Source organism: Hesperophylax consimilis, chromosome 24, assembly GCF_061612785.1.
Source record: "Hesperophylax consimilis isolate HC1 chromosome 24, BYU_Hcon_1.0, whole genome shotgun sequence".
NCBI lineage: Eukaryota > Metazoa > Arthropoda > Insecta > Trichoptera > Limnephilidae > Hesperophylax > Hesperophylax consimilis.
Genome location: NC_142859.1, coordinates 24,063,348 through 24,086,780, shown reverse-complemented (window position 1 = coordinate 24,086,780; position 23,433 = coordinate 24,063,348). Strand labels below are relative to the sequence as shown.

Here is a 23,433-nt window from a genome sequence, read left to right as displayed (position 1 = left end):
TGCTGATCTAAGTGTTGACTGCCTCAGACCAGTGTTTTCCGGGAAGCATAGTTCAGAGATGTAGGGTGGGGCCATTTCATTGATGGATTTAAACACCATCCAGCACAGTTTGTACTGGATTCTTTCAGGGCACTTGAGCCAGTGAAGGTTACGAAGGTGTTCTGAAATGTACGAATATTTAGAAACCCCGGTTATGAGCCATGCTGCTGCATTGAACACTGATTGAAGTTTGTCAATTTGATATTTTGGAAGGCTGGCATGAATGCCGTTGCAGTAATCGAGACGTGAGACTACGTAAGAGTTGATAAGCAGTTTTGTTGTTTCTGTAAGAAGGTTTTTTCGTACAGACTTGAGTTGTCTTAGGTGAAAAAAACCGGTGCTTACAGTCCTATTTATTTGACTTTTAAACGAAAAGTCTGAATCAAAATTGACACCGAGAAGTTTGACTGTTGTTTTTGGGATGATATCGCTGCCGCAAATAGTAATAGGTGAATTGTCTATGAAATGTTGATGTTTGTTTGTGGCTGCCCACAGAAACTCAGTCTTAGATGGATTGAGCTTCAGCTTGTTTGAAGACATCCAACGAGTTATTGCTTCTAGACATTCAGTTATACGGATCTTGAGACTATTGATTTCATTTTGAGCGCAGTAAAAATAAACTTGCTGATCGTCAGCGTAGCAGTGAGACAAGAGATCAAATGACTCGATTATTTTGGCGACATCATTTGTAAAAAGGATGAAGAGAAGTGGACCCAAAACGGATCCCTGGGGTACCCCTGAAAAAAGTGTTGCCCAGTTGGACAATTTATTTCTAACCCTCACGGCTTGTAAGTGATTGGATAAATAGGATACCAGCCAATTTTTTTATGTCGGAATTCAAACCAAATGTTTCCTCTAATCTCCTAATGAGGAATTCATGATCAATCGTGTCAAACGCTGCACTCATGTCTAGGAGTGAGATAAATGATAACTTACCTGACTCTACGGCCAGAGTTATGTCTGATAGCATACGAAGTAGTCCGGTTTCAGTTGAGTGAAACTTTCTGTACGCAGATTGACGTTTTGAAAATAATTTATTCGAATTCAAGTGACTGGTTATTTGTGCGGCAGCAGTTTTCTCCAGGATTTTTGAAATAAATGGTAAGTTTAAAACGGGTTGATAATTACCTAAGTTATCGGCGACTAGTTGTGAATTTTTCAGTATTGGTGTAACTACAGCTGACTTGAGTGGTTCAGGAAAGTCGCCCGTGCTCAGTGATTTATTAAAAACGTTAAAGAATGGAGCTAAAACATTAGAACATTGTTTTAATAACCATGTCGGTATATGATCAAGACTGCACAGTTTATTAGGCGAGCTTGAAATAATTTTAATTACTTTTTCCAACGTTGTGGGTTTCAAGGAAGACGAAAATCTTTTAGAATTTACCGTGAATATTGGCGGAGGGGCGTGAGACGCGGAAGCACTAATGGATTGATTTTTTTCCCGAAAAAAATACGAAAGCTTCCGGGGTAGTATCTATTTTCGTTGGAACAGTGACTTCGGAAATTACACTCTTTATTGAGTTCCAGAGACGTCGCGGGTTGGTTCGCTCAGAGTTAATCTTTTCTTTCCAATATTCCTCCATAGGTCCTCTCTAATTTCCGCATAAGTCTCTTCTGGTTTCGACATTCATCGTCAAACCAGCCGTCAGACTTTCGAACTTTTTGTGTTTTTTATGATTTCGTCGCATATTTATTTAACATTCATGAAAGTGTTTTATTATTTGTCTTGACAAGTTTGGTAGGGGTTTTTGTTTCCCAACCATTGGGTGTACATAAGAGAGAGGTCTGTAACTCTTTCAGAAAATCATTAAAGCTAAATTTACGCCATTCCCTTGATACAATTGTTCTATATAGTACTTTAGGCGGGTTAAAATCAATATCAGTGCAAACAAGCCGATGGTCTGACAGTCCTATATCACGAACGTCTGTTGAAAGCGGTGGATCACTGTTCTTTGCGGCATCCAAAGATGGCTAGTAGATCTAATAATTTAACAGTGTTTGGTGATGTCACGCGCTCGAGACGAATATTAATGTTGCCTGTAATAATGAGTGCGTCGGAGAGTCTGACTGAAAGTTCCAAAAACTGTGAAAACTCATAATAAAATTTGACAGACATTGGTTTTGATCCGGGCCTATAAAGAGTGCACAATATGATTGACGTTCCTGAAGAAGAAACCCTGCATCCAATACACTCAAACGTGAATGTACCGAGATCTACTTTGTTTAGCCGTAATCCTGGTTGGGCTATTATTGCGACACCCTCGTGATTCACGTGTGAGATATTGTTTGATGGTAGGTCCCCACTAGGTCGGGCTTCTTCGAGGACCACATACTCTAACGCTAGGAGTCTCTTAATTGACCACGAATCACTGTTACAGTGCTTAGTTTCTGTGACGGTAAGGATATGAAGTTTTTTATTTCTGAAAATATCGTCCACCATCTTTAGTTTGTTGTTAAGGGATCGTGCATTCCAGGAACTAATCGCAAACTGTCTTCTCCTATAGTTGGCATGTCGTTCTAATCTAATTTCATTTAAGTTATGGGATTTATCAGAATCGCGGAGGGCTATGGACGGTAGGTAATACTGTTCGTCGATTGGTCCGACTACTTGAACACCCTGTACTGACAGAGAATTATTATTTTTTTCATTACTATTATTATTATTATTAATAATTTTTGGAACGTATTGTTCCTCCAAGCATAAATATTTTGTTTTTTGTTCATCGCGATACCCCTTATATCTAAATTTCACATTCAAGTCACGGACTGGATTGTATAAGGTTGCTTTTGCAGTCACTGAAGGGTTCAACACACTACCACTTTTAAAACTTAGGAGTGTAGCCCGATCACTTACAATGGAGTGTTTTCGACCTGTGCTGCATCACAAAGTATTGTGTCATATTATTGTTCCTTTCTGATGCACACTGCAACATTTAGAAATTAGCGTTACACTATTATAATGAAGTTTTTGTTCAATCATTCCGATTTAATATTCACGAATACCAAAAAAAATGACGATGAACATCGTCTTAACCTGTGTTATTTATACCGAAGTATATTATTTGTATTCCTCCTTTTTATAATATTTTATATTAAAATATTAATAGTATTTCAAATAATTATAAGAAAAAATTGTTATACTAAAACACAAACATAAATTGAAAAAATCTTCCGAAAAAAAAATGCCGCTGACGGGAATTGAATCCGCACCTTCTGATTGCCGGTCAGGTAACCACTGTGCTCGTCGGCTTGTCTTGTAAAAACGTAATTTTACCTTTAATAAAAATAAATAATAGTATTTCGTTATTATCATGCATTCTTAATATAAGTTTGCTATAATAGATACTGAAGGGCTTTCTTTCAAGATTTACGAGCCGATATTACGCAATTAAAATACATAATAACTTTGAGTGCTTGAATTGAAATAATAATTACTTTAACAGGCTGAAATGTAAACTCACTTTGAAAGAGAAAATATTTGAATATTTCTTAACCACGCCAACACCAATAATCGTTTAATTTTTTTATTCATTTACAAGACGATTCATACTTATTGAATATTGCAACAAAAATTGTAGACGAATTCTGAAATCAACGCGTAAAATATCCCATACAGAATTGAAATCAACAATTTACCTACTCGTATATTTAACTAAGCATGATTCCATTGTAAGATTTTATAGATTTCAAAGACTATGATCATCTGGAAGAATCATACAAAAAAGCGTTAGTTAAAATGACACCAAACGTTATAAGCAAGTGAATGCCCCAGTAGCAGAACGAGTGAGACGTGAATGGACAGCATAATTGAGGATTGGAATAGGTACGAAAAGCCTTATAATGTGAATATATAAATTTAGAATATATTATGTATTCGAAATTTTTAAAATAATTTCAAGAAACCTGTTAATTCATTCCTTAAATTCCTGCAATCTCGTTTTTAACCGGCTCACCAATAATTTCTTAATAAATAGCATAAATACTCATTTTTTTAGGTACAGAGACATTTTTTACCTATGGAACAGAAAGGTTTCGCCTGACATTTTTTGTCAAAATAGACTTTTTTTTACGTTTTTTTCTCTTCAGAACCATTTTTACAATATGTCTAAATTCTATGATATAAGTTTGCAGTGTAAATATTACAATAATTGTGCAATAAATATTACAAATAATTTTATCTGAAAATTATTAAAATTTTAAATATATTTAATTTGATATATATATATATATATATATATATATATATATATATATATATATATATATATATATATATATATATATATATATATATATATATATATATTGACCTCTTCCCGTAGTATGTTGATCCAGTAAGAAGTTGTTAGACTAAGTTGATCCACCTTTAACACCATATAACTTGGCAATTATGGAATACATCTGAATGAATTGACAACAGTGGTACAATAATTATCAATGTTGCCAGTTTGCCAGAAAAACCATTTGATGTACTGTTCATAAAATTTTCAAAATTTGTATGGAAATCGGATGCATAATTTATGTTGATCTACCCAAATTGGCATACTTATTTTGATCTCATATATATTGATCTATTCCCGTAGTATGTTGATCCAGGTAAGAAGTTATTAGACAAAGTTGATCTGTGTCCCTATATATGGTTTTACTAAATGAACCAATCAAGGGGGCAATCGGTGGACTGTTCATCACAAGGTTTTATCTGATTCCGTAATCTTTTGTGATATTGAACTCAAAGTATTAGTCTCTAGAGTCGAATATCGCATGAAATGAGTGTGAGATGGTACCGTTTCAAATAAAAATGACGTGTTCATTCGACTGTTTGTTGCTTGAATTGTTTATAAGAAATGTATGCGTATTTAGATTGAAACGAAACTTTCGCAAAATCAAATCCATAAAAAAATACCTACTGCGTGGCGGGCCGGATCGAAAGAGACTGGTTGAGGGATACCTTTTGACCATCAAAATCCAAAATGGCGGCAAAAGGCATAATGTTATATGGGAAATTTTGAACTTGCATCTATTACCATCTCTCCTGATTACGCTTCGTGACTTAGTAGTTAAAGTTCTCTAAATAAAATGAAATGCTCTTAAAATAATTATCTCATATTTAATATTATAAAACAATATGACCGGAAGTCGGCATCTTTCTTTGAAATAAAATAAAGCATAAACTAAAAAACAGCTACAAGGTGGTTACAAATGCAATTATATTCAATTTATTCGATTATAATTTTATATGAAGTTTTTTTCACAGTGGCCCAAATGAATATTATATGGGGCCAATTGAACCAATTCGACTTTAAGCATTTTCTACGTTTTGAGAGATGGTAAAAGATACATTAAAATAAAATTTTATTCAATCAATGTTCAAAATTTCTCTTATAAAATGACTTAGAAAAATCTCACCCCATGAACCCGGGCACCCCTGCTAAGTCACGAAACGTAGTAAATGATGCATTAAAGTTACATTTTTGTTTAATCAAGTTTAAAAGATTTTGTTGATCTCATATATATTGATCTATTCCCGTAGTATGTTGATCCAGGTAAGAAGTTATTAGACAAAGTTGATCTGTGTCCCTATATATGGTTTTACTAAATGAACCAATCAAGGGGGCAATCGGTGGACAGTTCATCACAAGGTTTTATCTGATTCCGTAATCTTTTGTGATATTGAACTCAAAGTATTAGTCTCTAGAGTCGAATATCGCATGAAATGACTGTGAGATGGTACCGTTTCAAATCAAAATGACGTGTGTTGCTTGAATTGTTTATAAGAAATGTATGCGTATTTAGATTGAAACGAAAATTTCGCAAAAACAAATCCATAAAAAAATCATAACTTAGCAGGGGTACACGGGTTCATAGGGTGAGGTTTGTGTAAGTCCTGGCGGCGGATGCGTTTGTCCATCTACTGCGTGGCGGGCCGGATCGAAAGAAACTGGTTGAGGGATACCTTTCGACCATAAAAACCCAAAATGGCGGCAAAAGGAATAATGTTATGTAGGAAATTTTGAACCTGTATCTTTTACCATCTCTCCTGATTACGCTTCGTGACTTAGTAGGGGAGGCCGGGTTCTTGATTATAATGGGTAATTAATGGATGGTTGGACGCGGTTGGAGCTAACTAAAAACTGTCCAAAGAAGCGAAGCTAGCAGTCCACAATGTAGTGCTGGTACCTACCCTAATATATGGAAATGAGGCATGGAATTGGAAGAAGAAGGCTGAAAGTAGACAGAATACTGTAGAAATGAAATCCCTGAGGCATATGTGCAGTAAAATCATGTATGACGAAATGTGCGTATGCTGTGTCTATTCTAGAGGTATTTTATAAGAGCCTGTTAAAAGAAGCTAACAGCATTGATCCCCGGTGCACCGTGCACGTGCGTGATACTCGACAGACACGAGCGGAACACAGGTTCACAGTAAAGTTGATGTTATCTATGTATGAACGGGTCGTTTCTCCGACTCGTTTTACCGTAAGTCGGCTCGCATGTGGAACGAGCTATCAGCATCTGTTTTTCCTCCTCCATATAATTCGCGCCTCTTTAAGACCAGCATTAATTAATTCATTCCTACAGCCCCTACCTTAACCCGCCTCATAACGCTGTCCAACCGGTTGGCGACATAGTTTCTATGTATTTAACGTGTAAAGACAGGGGCGCTCTAGTGAGAGGTGTCACATAAAAAAATCATACCGCCGAATTTGAATATGGAGACTTACAAAAACTTCCGTCTGGAGCCAGTGAGACTATGGCATCCTCAAAGGAGACCTCAAAGGAGATGACGAGGAGGAAGAAGGGAGAGTACCTGGCTATTCAGATATAACCAAACACTAATTGTAAAATAGTGCAAATTAATTTTAATAAAATTTATTTGAACCCGCGACCTTCGGATTGCTAGTCGAGAGCCACCTCAAGTAGTTTGATATGTTTGGTGACTTAGCAGGAGTGCCCGGGTTTATGGGGTGAGGTTTGTTCGGTTCTTGGCGGCGGATGCGCTTGCCTACCAAATGCGTGGTGGGCCGGATCGATTAATCCTCTTTCAACGCATCGCCTTGCAACGCAGTAGGAGACTTGGATTCTTATGTTTATCACTCGAACACACTGACCCCCAGATTACTACCCACCCATCATACCTATTTCCTTCCCAGAACTCACTGTCCTTCCTTTCTTTCAAAATACCCCCAACACAGCATTCACAAAGATGACATAGGCCTTGAGGGTTACGATTTTCCTTAGGGCCTCCTGTGTGGAGACGATGTAAAAAAATACAAAAAATAAACAACTATCTCGCTAAATCGTTGGCGGTGACTAATGGTAGGGGTATTGGTTATCTAATAAATGGCTCCCAGGGCGGCGGTACACATAATTGTAATAATTCTCGAGGGCTCTGATGTACAGACATTATGGCTCCTGTTGATTGACGAACATATACTAAAACATCGTTGGTTGGAATCGGTGCTTGAATTGACTTTAGCCATGTTTAGTAAAAAACAAATTGGAATAAATTTTTCAGCAATTTCAATTTAAAATTTGAAAAATTAAATTCTCACCAATCTAATCGCCGCAATTTTAATAGGCACATATTATGGATATTACGCTTTGTTTCAACTTAATCATTACAAAAAACTTACGTCGGGAGAGATGGTAAAAGATACATTAAAATAAAATTTGATTCAATCAATGTTCAAAATTTCTCTTATAAAATGACTTAGACAAATCTCACCCCATGAACCCGGGCACCCCTGCTAAGTCACGAAACGTAGTAAATGATGCATTAAAGTTACATTTTTTTTTAATCAAGTTCAAAAGATTTTTTAAGCATGGATTTGACGTTTGTGAAAGTTCCATTTCAATATAAATACGCGTGAGGCAGTCTATCCTCTTTAAGTACAGAGTCATTTTCATAGAATATGGATGTTCTAACGGAATCTAAAAAGTACCACAGCGCGCGCGAAATTGGCGGTTACAAGTTACAACACTTGCAAGCGGTCAAGTTTGTCTGAAATATATAGATCAACAAAATAAATCGTGTAAAATGTATGTATATGCGACCGAAAAATGGGCGTGGCTTACAGCAAAATCTCGATGACACAAGTTGATCTGTAGGGATTTACATATGTATGCCAGCTTGGGTAGTGGATCAACATATCCGGGGTGGATCAACAAATGCAAACGGATCAACATATACCTGGCGTACCGTCGCGCGAGATCAACATAGTACGAGAGGGGATAAATATATATATATATATATATATATGTATATGTATATAAATTTAATATTTTCAAGCAACTTATTTATAAAGATCTTATTTTTTATGTTTTACAACATCCAGGTTTCGATTACAAATTTTAAGGGCAACATATTATATAAAATATATTTTAATCAACATGGCTTCATTTTCTTTGTACTTTGTGCTTATTCACTGGGAAAAACAAACTGAAAATTGCGTGACACTGAGAAAAAATTACACTATTTAAGAAAACTGAATATTATGCAGAACGTTATTTATTTTCGTTATTTAATTTAATTATCTTTACGTTTAAGAACATTATATGCAAATATATGGCATTTAGCACAAAATAAACATTTTAATTATCAAACAGATCACACATTGAATAAAATTACAGGCACTTCCATGTTACATAAAAACAGTTTAGGTATTATATTAGACAATTTAGAAGCTTTAGAAATTAGGAAATCATTAAATACAAATATGTCGGAATTTTTACTTAATAACCAAATTAATTTATCCAATCAAAAAAATACACCCTATAGCCCAATCTTTAACTTGTTTCCGGCTATTCATCCCAACCCATGATACTTTATATTGTTGTTCTGAGATGTTTAATTAATACCCACTATTATTATTGTGTTTAATTACTATGATAATGTAAAAAATCCTTTATAATCTATTACCATTAATTGTTTGTAAATTTACTTGTAATTACATGTATATTGTTGTCTCCCTTCCACTTATTGACTATCCTTTGTATCGCTTTCAAATAATGTTATCTTTGTCTAATTATATTCTTTCTCCCTCTTTCTGTCAACTTATATATAACCAACAACTCTGTCTTAGTATTTAGTTATTATTATATCCTGACGAAGCTTGGTCTAAGCGAAACCGGTCGATGTGTAAAATAATAAATATTCGTGGTTAAATACAAAGTGTTTGTTTTATTTTAAAAAATATAATGTCTAACCACAAAGTAATTGCTTCTTATGAAAATTTTTTAATTATCATTTAACACTCATTTATCTGCAAATTTATTGTGTAAAATAAGTCACAGTCCCTTACTAGTTTGGTAAATCAATCCTTTTCTAGCATTCAAACAATAGTTGCAATATTTTTACAAAACTCTCTTGATACGAAAAAGCACATGTTTCGTAAAAGGTTTTCAATAAATGATATGCAGGAATCAAAATAGAGTAGTGCTTCCTGATCTTTACAATAATAGTCCCCTTAAAAAAGATTTCATCGCAATATACTTGAGTGACTTTTTCGAAAACACATTTGGCACCTCAAATCAATCGATGCGCAAGTAAAACGTTTCGTAAAAAAATTTTATGAGAAGAGGCATATTTGTCACGAGGCTTTCAGAAAAGACATTACGGTGAGACCTTTTGGAAAAATGACGAAGAAAAACTATAAAAACTAGCGGAAAACCCCTAAAATAGAGCCTGTTTAAAACGACGTCTGTAAGCATATTTTCATGGTTGGAAATCTGGAATTGATTTGTCGCTCCGACGCCGGAAGTCAACAAGGAGGGGCCGGAAGTAATAATGGCGGCATAACAAAAGATCCGGTAAACGAAAACGCATGACAAATTGTTGCCATTTGGGAAAAAGGCGCGAAATTATTGCGCAAAGTAAAAAATCGAAAGATTCCCGGCAGTGACAAATTACTCCGCCGAATTGCGGGGAATTATTCCACGGAAACTAAGGCGGTGGAGAAATATTAAGTAGGGGTTTAGCATATCTCCGCGGCAGTTACGCTTTTGAATTTTTTTTTCGTAATGACATTACAGGCGCGCATAAAATTAATTGTTGCGTCATGACAGTACATACAATAGTCTTTTTAAACACAATTAACGAGCGTCTATTTTTAAAATTTTAATGCCACCAATAAAATATAAACGATCTTTTAGATTTACAACACTATCTAGTAATTTAAAATATGCACCACAGCAGAAGAGCGATTGAGTTTAGGACTGATAAAAAATAGTTACCTTTCAAGAAAACGCATTGACTTTACTAATACATTTTAAACAACTAATAATCAACAATTTACGATAGATTAATGGTTATATATCATCTTTATTAGTAAATATGTAGGAGTGTGTGGTGAATTATAAATAATTTTTTCTAAAGTGGAATATTTACTTAATGAGTAAAACCTCAAATTGTAATACTTCGATTGAGAGCTGCCAAAATTATCTTAATTTTCTTTATGTATATTTTGGCCAACTAGCTTACTATATGTGCGGACTTCATAATCTATGCATTCATAGATGACGTAATTGAATTATTTTATAAAAATACACTTTTTGCAAGTATTAATTCAGTTTACATTAAGACGAATTGTTTGTTTGCGCCCGTACATATGAATATGAATAAATAATTTTGTCCGTTTAAAAACTCAATTTTTTCACGAAAGACGTACAAATACAATATTGGATTTAATCACCGATGCAATATTGTATTTGTTTGCCCTTCTTGAAAGAATAGTTATTTAATAGTAATAGAAAAATAGTTTTATCATTATAAAATTTCATATCAGCCGATCACGTGCTTTACCAATTGCGCTACGTCGGCTTATTCAAAGATTATGATTTCATGGGAAATTTTTGTTTCAAATTCATTTTTGGACGTGAGGTCCACAAATATTCACAGAACTAGTAGTTTATACTTATTTGGTATTTTCTAACTGTGAAATTATACTGAGCCACACAGATAGTGTTTATTGTACTATTAGATAGAAGTCTGGAAAGTTTGCGATATCAGAATTCTGCAAGTTCCAGTAACAAGTAGTTCTGTGCCCTGCCGCATATTTTAGTCAACTCTGGCCACAGTTCCATGGACTGGAATGCTAATCATCCCCGTCAAAAACAAGCCAAATCAAAATAATTCAACCCAAATAATTTGAGCAGCAGTAGTGGGTCGTAGTTACTTAAAAGTGATTTTTGAAGAAGAATTTATTAAGAGTAATAATCTAATTTTATTTCTTGTTAAAAGAGCCCTGAAAAAATCGCGTTTGCGAATTTCGTCATTTTTACCCAAAACACGGGAAAATAATTTTTTTTGTTAAAGAATACGATTTTACCCGACGGAATGTCGCGTGCACACAGACTGTAAAATAGGGGTTAGGTACACGCCGCAAACGACTTTTTAAAATGCAAAAATATTGACTTTCGTCCTGAAAAGGACATTTCTGGTACATATGCGACTTTTGGGCAAAACGCAAAAATATGAAAGCTCGCCTTTAAAAAAGCGTTAAAATATGTTTGGTTAGGGTTGTTGCAAGCATCGTGGTTCCCGCCGGCGAATCCATTCAGTCGGTCAGATAGGGTAGCTAATAAAAATCTCAGAACTTAGCGGAAAGGGGCTGCGGCAGGTAGCTGGTGGTAAGCTATGTCCGAGGCACGGGGGACCCAGTAGAAGAAGAGTATTTCATATTAAAAGAAGTCCCTTTTTTCTAAAATTGTGACACTGCCACGCTAAATAAAAAAAAGTCGGTAAAGGTTCGTCACATTGGTCATTGGTCGGATCTCCCTTACCGTCGTAACGTACGGACTTACCTTGGTCTCTCTACCTACCGCCTGCCAGCGATTTATTTAATACAATAAAAACACATTAATTTGTTTTTGACCACTATAGTTTTATTTTCACTCTGACGGTTTCGGAAGAACCCTTCCTTCGTCAGGAGAATATTAAAAACTGATCTACTACACAAAATATTGACATATATATACAAAAATGTTAAGTGTTTGAGGTAGAGGTGGACAAAGTGCAAGGGGTAATTACAGGAATTTCAGGAAGAACAGAGCGGTTAACTGGAAATATGTCTAGAATAGGACTATAAGACAATCCATATGATGAAATTGAATTAACTCTAAACCTCTCTCCTTTGTAAGTCCGTCGGGAAAGAAATGACCTCATTTGCTTCTTCAAAATTATAAATGGTATTATTGATTCACCTTCTCTACTGCAACTCATTCCCTTCAATATCCCCTCGCAAAGACTCAGAAATAATGAACTGCTCTTCCTCAACCATCATTCGACAAATTATGGATATTATTCACCATTGTCCAGAATGTGTAGACTGGTCAACTCAAGTCAAAACCTTAACTTTTTTGGGATAAGTATAAATGATTTTTGCCAGTCGCTAAACAAGTGACGGAATATTATAAGCGTCCTTTAGTCCTGACCCACGGCGTATTCTTGACTTGATTCGACTTGTCACTTTATTTTCTTATATTATATCTACCATATGTCTTTGCTTTCATGTACCTTTGTCTACTCTTATATTTTTCATTTAACTTTATTCATGTTATTATTTTGTAATTTGGACGATGTCCGTTGTGGCGGTTAGGTGACATGTTCCCCTCACCTCACCTCCCCCCACGGAGGATATATAAACTGTATTATTCTTTATCAGACCAGTCAATAAATGCACCTACTAACACTCGGTCGTGTATTTCATTTCTATCCCATGGTGTTGACTCCACACATACTTAGTTCAGTAAGTATACACCCGTATACCTAAAGTGGTGACCCGACGTGATTTACTTAGTGTGTGTGAATAGTAGACCGACAAGCTTTCTCGGGACTGAGCGCAATCTCAGCAAAAACATTGTTGCGTCAGCAAAGACAATAGTACTTGTTTTTTTAATTGAAGTGATTGGTTTTAAATTGCGTTATCAGTAATTTATAATGACTTATGCAGATACATACGCTAGTGGCAGGGCCGTCCCTGAGGCTGAAGTTATAGGAGTTTCGCTCCATTCTAAAATCCCTGAATTCTGGAACGAGCAGCCCAGGCTCTGGTTTCATCAGCTTGATGCCATTTTGGCACCGCAGAAACTCGGCGACGAAAGCAAGTACCACATTCTCGTCGCAAAACTAGGGAAAAATGAACTGCGGCAGATCAGTGATCTGCTCAACAAACCACCGGCCGAAAACAAGTATCAAACGTTGAAAAATAGACTCTTACAGGTCTATGAAGAGTCTGAATCCCGCCAGCTTCAACAACTTCTCGGGGAGCTGGAGCTAGGGGACCAGAAGCCGTCTCAGCTCCTGAGGCGAATGAGTGAGCTGGCCATCAACAAGCTATCCGCAGAGTCCCTGAAGATTCTGTGGTTGGGACGTCTCCCGCAAACCGTTCGAGCCGTCCTCATCGTTTGCGAAGTGCAGGAGACGGAGAAATTGGCGCAAATTGCTGACAAAGTCTATGATACAACACGCGCATCGGAGGTAGCTGAAATAAAAGTACCGGCTACGTCAGACATGGAGAGGCTCACTCGCATGGTGGAAAAGCTGCAGCTGGAAATAGCCAGCTTGAGAAGAGAACCGCGGAGCCGCGAGCGCCAACGCTCAACGTCAAGAGGCCGTGGGTCAACCTCTTCAAATCGCCGCCGTATACCACAACCTGGCGATTCTAACTACTTGTGTTGGTATCATTTTAAATTCGGACCAAAGGCTCATAAGTGCCTCGACCAGTGCACTTACAAGCCAAAAAACGAGAACTGACGCCCGCGATCGAGATAGTCGGCGTCGATAAAACATCTCGATTATGTATTACCGACCGAAAAAGTGGTATAAAATACTTGATCGACACAGGTGCAGACATTTCAGTGTTATCATCCAAAAAATTTTGCTCTTCAACTCCAACCGATTATAAACTGTACGCGGCAAACGGAACTAAAATTAACACTTTCGGTGAAAAATCCCTGGTCCTGGATTTAGGGTTGCGCAGACCTCTTCGATGGACGTTCATCATTGCTGATGTTAAGCAATCCATCATCGGAGCAGACCTCTTACGGGCGAAACAGCTACTCGTAGATCTACATGGAAGAAAACTGGTAGACAAGGTGACAACCCTAACCACCAGTACATCAATAACAAAGGATCCAGGTATCACAAACATTTATTCAGTTGACATTAACGGCAAATACCACAAGTTACTACTGAAATATCCAGACTTGACGAGACCAGATTCATTGAAAAACGCTCCCAAACATGATATTCGTCACCATATTATTACTACGGGACCACCAGTACATGCAAAGGTACGGCCATTGAACCCGATTAAATACAAAGCAGCCAAAGAGGAATTCCAACATATGCTCGAGCTTGGAATCTGTCGACAATCTAAGAGTCCGTGGGCGAATCCCCTGCATATTGTTGATAAAGCAGCTGGTGCAATACGACCTTGCGGGGATTATCGCTCTCTTAACAAAAACACGGTGCCAGACCGTTATCCTCTTCCAAGGATATTAGATTTCACTTACGCACTTAACAAGCAACAATTTTTTTTCAAAAATTGATTTGTGTCGAGCCTATCATCAAATCCCAATCGCAGCAGAGGACATTCCCAAGACAGCAATTTTAACTCCTTTTGGGTTGTACGAATTTACTAAAATGAACTTTGGACTTCGCAATGCAGCAAATACTTTCCAAAGATTTATCGATATGATCTTACGTGGACTAGATTTTAATTGCTTCTGAAAATGAAGAACAGCATATGCAGCATCTTCAGGAAGTATTATCCCGACTAGATAAATTCGGTTTGACCATCAACGCAAGCAAATGTGAATTTGGAAAGAAGGAGCTTAATTTCCTTGGATACTGCGTGAAAAGCGATGGAGTTACCCCTACCGAGGAGAAAATTCAGGCCATTACCGATTATCCGCAACCCACCACCATAGAGGAACTACGTCGATTCCTTGGAATGGTAAACTTTTACCGCAGCTCCATTCCGAAAGCAGCACAGATACAGGCACCACTCAACGTTTTTTTACATAACTCTAAGAAAAAGGACAAAACACGTATTGATTGGACATCAGTCGCAAAGGAGGCATTTCAACAGTGTAAAGATAGCTTAAAAAGCACCGTTACGCTGTTTCACCCTGCTCTCAATGTAAGTTTAGCCCTCATGACTGATGCATCCGAAACTTGTGTCGGTTCTGTCCTACAACAACGAGTTGACAACAGATGGCAACCTTTAGGTTTTTTCTCAAAGAAATTGAGTGAAACGCAACAAAAATATAGTACCTACGACCGCGAATTATTAGCTATATACATGTCAATTAAACACTTCCGCAACATGACAGAAGGAAGGGACTTAATAATATACACAGATCATAAACCCCTTACGTTTGCGCTTACTAAGAAAATTTCAACTTCTGACACACCTCGAAGAATCAGACAATTGGATTTTATTTCGCAGTTTTGTTCTAAAATCGAATATGTTAAAGGAACTGAAAATCCCGTCGCAGATGCTTTGTCACGAATCGAAGAAATTTGCCTTCCCAGTTTATTCGATAACAAAGAGCTTGCAGAAGAACAAAACAAAGACGAAGAGTTACAACAGCTGAAAAAGCAAGGTAATCTTCTTTTCAAATTAGTAACTATGCCAGATTCAAATGTTCAAATAACTTGCAAAATTTCAACAGCACGAGTGAGGCCATACGTACCACTGAAATTCCGCGAACAGGCGTTGAACTCTGTCCACAACACAAGTCACGCTGGAATCAAAGCGACTAGACATTTGATAACGCAGCGATATTTTTGGGCCGCAATGAACAGAGACATAGCAATATGGGTAAAAAAATGCTTAGCATGCCAACAAGCTAAAGTTGGTAGGCATACAATTTCACCACTTGGCGAGTTCCATGACGTATCTCGTTTTGAACACCTACATATCATTCATAAAATATAATAAGCATCATGGGTGGACAGTCATCTAAAGAAGAAGTAATTATTGCTCAGGCTGGAGGAGAGGCCTCGAGCCAAACGACACACCACATGTCAATAGTGTCATTGGTTTTGGTGTGCTCAGTTATTTTTTTGGCACTGTCGTTCCTGGGATGGAAGTTTTGCCGCAATAAAATAACCGCCCGCATCTTGGAACAATTCGCTGAGTCAACATCCAATATAATGTACAACGAACAAGTAATTCTAAACTCCAAGTGAAAATTTACATGATGCACGGTGAAATAATGCAATGAACTTGTGCAACCTGTTTTTGTGTTTTTTGTAAAATAAGCATTCAACTTTATCTTCATGTTTTACCTCGATTAACCAAGATGTCTTTAATGTATTTTGCTTGATTTATTCATTTATTTTTGTTTGTGTTTTATTATGAAACTAATAATATGGAGGGATTTCTCTTAAATAAAATAATTTCTATGTTTTGTTCACAATCGAACTCTAATTTTAATGTATTCAATGAAACTGAACATGTTTAAAAAAATTTAATATCATGTTACCAACTAAATTTGTTCACATTTTTTTAAAGTTTTTCTTAGTGATTTCAAATATTTTGTTCCTTACAATGTGTAATATTGAAACAATTCTGTATCTAATATTTTTTTATGTTTATGTCCTTTAAATTTCTCTGTGGAAATATTTTGTTATCCTTTCCACTAGGGGGGGAGGGATGTGGCGGTTAGGTGACATGTTCCCCTCACCTCACCTCCCCCCACGGAGGATATATAAACTGTATTATTCTTTATCAGACCAGTCAATAAATGCACCTACTAACACTCGGTCGTGTATTTCATTTCTATCCCATGGTGTTGACTCCACACATACTTAGTTCAGTAAGTATACACCCGTATACCTAACCACTCGAACGATCGCGCGTCAAAAAACTTTTTTCTCCGATTGCTCGCGGTTTTTTGGCGACGATTTTGAATATTTTCCGCCAACATTAAAAAAATCAAACCTCCGAATTTTAATACGGAGACATAAAACTGATTGTAGTGCTATACAGCCAATGAATTCACCTATATTTTAATAATTATTCTATATTTTTAGAATTGATAGATAAATTATTAAAAAATCTTAAACTTTATAAATGCGCGAAATTTGCGTTTTTGTGATTTGAAATTGCCGCCAGTGGCAGTTTTAAAAATCTTTATAGAATATTTTCTACGTTTTTATGTTCTCTATGGCCTGTTTGATAATCACAGATGCAAGAATGTAATAGAAAAATATTTTTTTGCATGTTAAGATCTCTTCAAAAGTTTGGTCAGAAAATAATTTTGTAAAATTTGAGTGCGTGACGCGTCAAAATTGAAATCACTGTATTATGCTATATAATAAATTTACCACAAAAACTGGTATAACGTTAGGAAGATACATTAACTATCTACAAGTATTAATAAGCATAGTCGCCGTGTTGGCTTTATTTTATTGATTTGATGAATTATACAGAGAGCCTATTTCACGATGTCAAAATCATGGTGTTACTTTTTAAATAATTGTAAATTAGAACTGGAGATTTGTAACCATGTTTTTATATTACGTGCAAAACGAGGAAATAAGGCTTAAAGTGAGATATATATCATAGATATAAACATTGCCAATATTTCAGGGGGATACTTTGAAAGTTGATGAAATTCACCAATATTTGACGAAAAATCACTTCTGACAGCTACCTTAAGGTCAATCTACATAGGTTAAATCGGAATATGTAAAATGATGATAAATTTGTATATATATATCAAACCTTTGTATGACCGTAGAATGGCAAATAAAATCATAATGATAATTTTATATCTAAACGCAAAGGTATCGAAAAAAATGGGGGATGGAAAATAATTGATGGAACCAATAATTGATTTATTTATTAAGCCCTTATATCCTTTTAAATCAATATTACAGTTGTATGGTTACAATGAAAGAGCAGTATATTGATTTAAACATTGTTTACACACTTTGTCATAATAAAAATATATTCAGTTTATTGGTTTATTCATAATTTAAGAAAATCAATACATAATAATATCATTGTGCCTCGCTATAGAGTGAGATTCTGAGTATCGCTCTGGTGAGGGACCACCATTCAGAATTGAACATTGCTTGAATTGGCTTAGTTATGTTTAGTGACTAGATCTGGAAAAGCCTCTTTACAGAAATTTTGACAAAATATAATTAAGACATAAAAATAAAACGAGTTATTTAATGTGTACAATAAACAGGGAAAAATTAGAATACCTGTGCATTTGTTCATGCATATTTCAATGATCAGAATTGAAATATACATATTAAATGTCCACCGAACCTTATCATATAGAACCTTTGAGGACAACATAACATGAGACGTGAGTATGCGGAAAGAAATGATTAAGTCCAACTATCCAGGCCATCATAATTGATGTTCAAACAAATTTAATTAAATTTATAAATTTTAATTTCATAACTAAAAAACCAAAAAAGAAAAAAATTAAATAAAAAAAAACCCTCAGCAAATCTATATTGTAGTGTGATATGGCTTCATGCAATCATAGCATAATGCCACATCACACTTTGTAAGGGTCCTTTTGAAAATATTATTTATGCTGCACCACGCACATTTCACCTTTTTCCCGCTACGGACCACGAAGTGGTTGCCTTTCAGGATAGGTCGCAGAGTCTTTCCTTCAGCTATTAGGCCAATGGTCCGCACAGTCGTGTCAATTTGACTACGACAGAACAGCAGAAGGAGTTCATCCGCAACCTCACTCCTGAAGTTTCGGTACAAAATGCGTTTATTTTCCTTGCGGAGCTTTGAGCGGTACAATATATACGCATTCTGCACCGAAACGCTTAGTAGTCTCCTGAAAAGCTTCTTGTACCAGACCAGGTTTCGCTGTCGTTCAATGGGGAAGCCTGACAAAAGCTGATCTTTTCGGTCAACCCCCCCCCCATTACCTTGTTATAGTCTAGTACGAGTTGAGGTTTGTAAGTCTGATTGATCTGCATACCTGTTGGTCTCTCTCGCGATCAGTTCAACGAAATCTGCATCAAAGACTTTAAGAAAGGTTTGCCCATTTTGTCGCTATTAAAAGTTGGTCTTGGCGTGCCTGTGAAAGTCTCCCTTATCCCGTAAGATATCATTAGACCAATCGAAAGAGTAACCTTCAGGCGGCAGAATCGAACGCATTGCTTCACTATCTACCTGGTCTTGTCTACTAAAGTCTATGGGAGTTAGGTGAAACGTTGATAATATTATGATAAGGTATTGGTGGCATGCAGAAGGTATCCTCATCGCTCTCTTCGTGGTCGACGTCGCTCGCTTCGTCATATCGTCGCTCGATCTGTCCATATCCATTTCTGAAACAACAGAAAACCCAAATTAATTTAATGTGTCTATATTACGATAACCCACTGCCTCTGGTACGGCTTTTGACTCGCAATACGATGGTCGCGGGATCAAATCAAATAAATTATATTTGAATAATTAGTGTTATTTTCACACAAAATTCATTAAAAATAATATATGTTATATTTGCGGCACGTTCCAGAGTGGAAGATACCCATAGTATCGCCCTGGTGTAAGACCCCATTCAGAATTGAAACGTTGCTTGAAATGGCTTTAGCCGTGTTTGGTGACCAGTTCTGAATAGCCAGGTACTTTTCCACCTCCCTCTTCCACACCTCCTTCCCCTACCCGCTACCTTCAGCCTCACAACATACCCCGATTGGGGATGCCATAGTCTCACTGGCTCCATACGGTTGGGAGCAATTGATACTCATGTGCGGTAAGCACATAAAAAAATATATATCTAATGATTTTTCACGGGTCTGCGTTAGTATTTAAATTGTGGTTGATAAAAAAGGCTCTTGTGAGGTATTCATATAAAAAAATAAATAAAAAGTTAATCAAATACTTGAGGCGGGCAATGTCAGGAGTCAGAATAGCACAGTCAGGTAGGTATGGAATGAAGAAAAGAGTGTGTGTGCCAAGATCGAGTTGCATGGTGGTTCATCCTCTCTGCCTACCGAAATGGCGTGAAGGTAAGTTAGTTAGTTTTATAACTCACGGTTTCCAAGTACAGACTCTTCTAGTACAGCTGCCTCGTCCACGTTACTGTTTCTGCCCATGTCTGACTCTGAAATAAAAGAAAACACAAATTTACAGTAGAATTTGGATATAATGACTTTGCATTTAACGGTCTACTGTTTTAAGTGACGATAATGTAAACTCTAGTAAGGTTTCATAGCTTTTAGTAGGAAAACGTATCCGTTTAAAGTGACCAACTACGTAAAGCGACCTATTTTAATGATAATTTGTCCGGTTACAAAACCCACCTACCAATACAGCCTCGCTTTGACTAGGAAGCTCGACACAATGAGTCCCGTGAAGCGAAAGTGTTTTTTCAATTTAAGAAAAAAATGCTGTATTACACCGTTTAGAAGCCGGTGAATCAAATGTAATCCTCGCAAAGAAGTTCGGCATGTCTTATTTCTCACTCTGCAATACCCGTTACAGAAAAAAAAGATGTGTAATGATGCATCCACGTCATAACAACAATACATTTTGTATGTTTGTTATGTGGAATTTTTAAGTACTATGCCTATTTCCTGCCAATATACCAACAGTGAAACTGTGCTAGGGATATCAATATAAAATATAGATAATTGATTTTATATTGAGCCCCTGGTTTGACATTTAAAAAAATAAACTCACCGTTCCCAAACGCCGACAATTCTTCGTAGAATGGCAAGTCCACCCACAGCTCGCTGTGATAGCCGGCCTCCGGAGAGAAGAGTTCCCCACTCCGCGATGTCCCAGGTAACGGCTCGGGAGATGCTGCACGGATAGGCATAATTGGTGCATTGGGAGCCGTTGATTGGGTGTGGACATCCACGGTGGTGGTACGGGTCGTGGCAACGGTGAAGGCGTCCCTTGTGAAAAGGGACACGTTGTTCTCTCCGGAGATGGAATTCTGAAAACATTTACATAAATCATACAAATTGTTCTCATTCACGTGTGAAACAGTAAGTACAGTATGTAAATAAACAGTAAAATATGCACTGAATGTGCCAAATGCACAGAGCGCTGATCTTACCAACTCTCACTGTAAGTGTGGAACGCTGTCAGGAAAAAACAATAATATTGTATCAAGCATCTAAATACGATTGCTTACTTTTGTTTAGTTTTTCTTGGAGGTGCGGTAGGGAGCAAAATGCGCGCCGCCTGCTTCTTGAATTTTCGGCTTTCCAGCTCTAGCCGGAAGGAAGCAGGCAGGGCCCTAACAGCCTTTAGGGCCTTGACGCGATCCTCTCGCACCAGTAGCAAAGCAGGGTCGCTGTTTAAATAAATACAAATATATGATGAGTTCAACGGCCACAGCAAAGTACTTTCATAAAAAAACATTAAAAAATACTAACACTCCAGACGAGGCTGCAATTGCAGCTCTGCGTTGACGTCCACGTGCAGGTAGTCCGGCACCAGCTCGTACTCCACCTCTCCCTCTTCCTCTGCCACCTCTTGCAGTCAGCACCACTCTATATATTTTAAATTGAAAACACTTAATGTAAGTAATGTAAAATGTTTAAATTTTGTTAAATATTGCACTAATATAAAATTTGAAAATAATTATTGGGTCGTGGAGTGATCCCTTTCCCTGGACGACAGCTGTTTCTGCACAAATTTGGTAAAAGTAAACAAATTAATTAATTATACAACTAAATTACTAAATTTTTATTGTGTGACGAAGGCTTTACACCATTTTACATGTGAAAAAGAGTCAACTTTTTGACATATGACTTAAAATAATTGGTTAGCAAATATCTGTATTAATAATGAACCAATTCAAATAAAACTTATATATATCTCTTTGTTTTGAATCACTGTGATGGAATATCTATATTTCAAATGCGCGAGTGCAGTATTTAAGACATTATTGTAAATCAAAAACAGATGACGTCTTCAGTTGACGTAATCTTACACAAAAACTTCAACCAAAACAATATAATACAAACAAACGAATTAAAAACGCATTTCAAAGATAGATAAGTCAATCATGATTACACAGATATATAATTATGCGTTAAAAACCCAATAAATTAATTACTTACGGCATTTTAGGAAGAGTCCAAAATTTCGTGAATGTTGAAAATTTATAATTATGTTTTTGACAGGACGCCATAAAAAAACCGCGAAAACTCGTTAAATAACACTTCAAAGACAACGGATAAGTTCATAGACAAAGAGAATATATTATCAGCTATTCGATAAAACAAGTAGCTGGCCATATAAACGTTTTAAATAATTACAATAAATATTTTACGAATGGTAGAAAAATCGGTCCATTTTTGGACCGATATCAATCGCAGAAAAATAAAAGTGGTCGATTTTTCGACCGAAATCGTTCCAGTGGCTAAACCGTTAATAAATAAATAAATATATGTACTGGTATTTATTGGGGAGCTGTTTGTAACCAAAGAGGGCACACAACTAACGTGCATTGCCTTTTATAAGAACTTGAAAGCATTACATCTCGCTTGCACTCATCCACATTCGTACAGACATCAGACTAGCATTTTTGATATAAGAAAGTAATATTACATATAAACTATACGTATACATTTACATTATTTTTCTGTAATAAATATTTTTATTTTAAAATTAGCGTATAGATAGTATCCGTTATTCTGTTCACATATGTTCATAATTTGAAATTTTTCATGTGTGGTAGTATTCTTAAAATTATTTTATGTATAGATCTTATGAAGATTCTCTTTAATTTATTACCCTGTTAATAAAAAATTAACATAAATCATTGAATCGTGGTTTCAGACAGATTCACAAACAAAAAAACACATATTCTAAACATTATTTATTTGTGATATAAAAAAAAACTGAAAAGAATTAAAAAGTCAACGTAACATCACAGTTCGTTGCATCTTCGTCGTATTAGGAGTCGATTTAATGGAATTAATTATTATAATTTGAGTTTTCGTTTTCGAATCCTAAAGTCAAGAATAAAACAATATTTATTTAATTTTATATAAAATTTATTTTCTGAAAAAAGAAAATGAAAAAGAAAAACTTATAAATGAAATAATTATGCTCTATGTGAGCAGTTTATTCTTCATTATATTCTTTAAAATGTGTCTAATCGTATGTACGGGGTCCGTTATTTTACTGTAAATGTATTCCATACAAATTCCAGACAAACGGATACTACATATAACTGATTTTAAACTAAACTGATTTTGTGAAATTGCTTAAAAAAAATGAAACTTAGAACTGAGTATTATAACTCATGCGAGAAATGCCTTCATCTTGTGATGGTTTTTCCCTATTTAAAAAAAATTACCTCTAATTATTGTGTTATGGATGAAAATCAAGGTAAAAATAAATCTTTAAATAATATAAGGTTTTACAAAAT

The 23,433-nt window shown here is 36.0% G+C and overlaps 2 protein-coding genes across 2 annotated transcripts; one reads left to right on the top strand and one right to left on the bottom strand.

Moving 5' to 3' along the window:
* Positions 1-12,979: 12,979 nt before the first annotated feature.
* Positions 12,980-13,795, top strand: LOC149412113 (uncharacterized). Its single transcript, XM_089646303.1, has one exon. The coding sequence runs from the start codon at positions 12,980-12,982 to the stop codon at positions 13,793-13,795; it is 816 nt and encodes a 271-aa protein (XP_089502429.1).
* A 5,432-nt stretch (positions 13,796-19,227) lies between these two features.
* On the bottom strand, positions 19,228-22,384 carry LOC149412112 (uncharacterized). Its single transcript, XM_089646418.1, has 6 exons — positions 22,118-22,384; positions 21,428-21,544; positions 21,184-21,345; positions 20,724-20,982; positions 20,077-20,145; positions 19,228-19,366 (listed from the first exon to the last, which is right to left on the bottom strand). Exons 1-5 carry the CDS (start codon positions 22,186-22,188, stop codon positions 20,098-20,100), a joined length of 657 nt encoding a protein of 218 aa, XP_089502544.1. The 5' UTR covers positions 22,189-22,384; the 3' UTR covers positions 19,228-19,366; positions 20,077-20,097.
* Between the last annotated feature and the right edge of the window lie 1,049 nt (positions 22,385-23,433).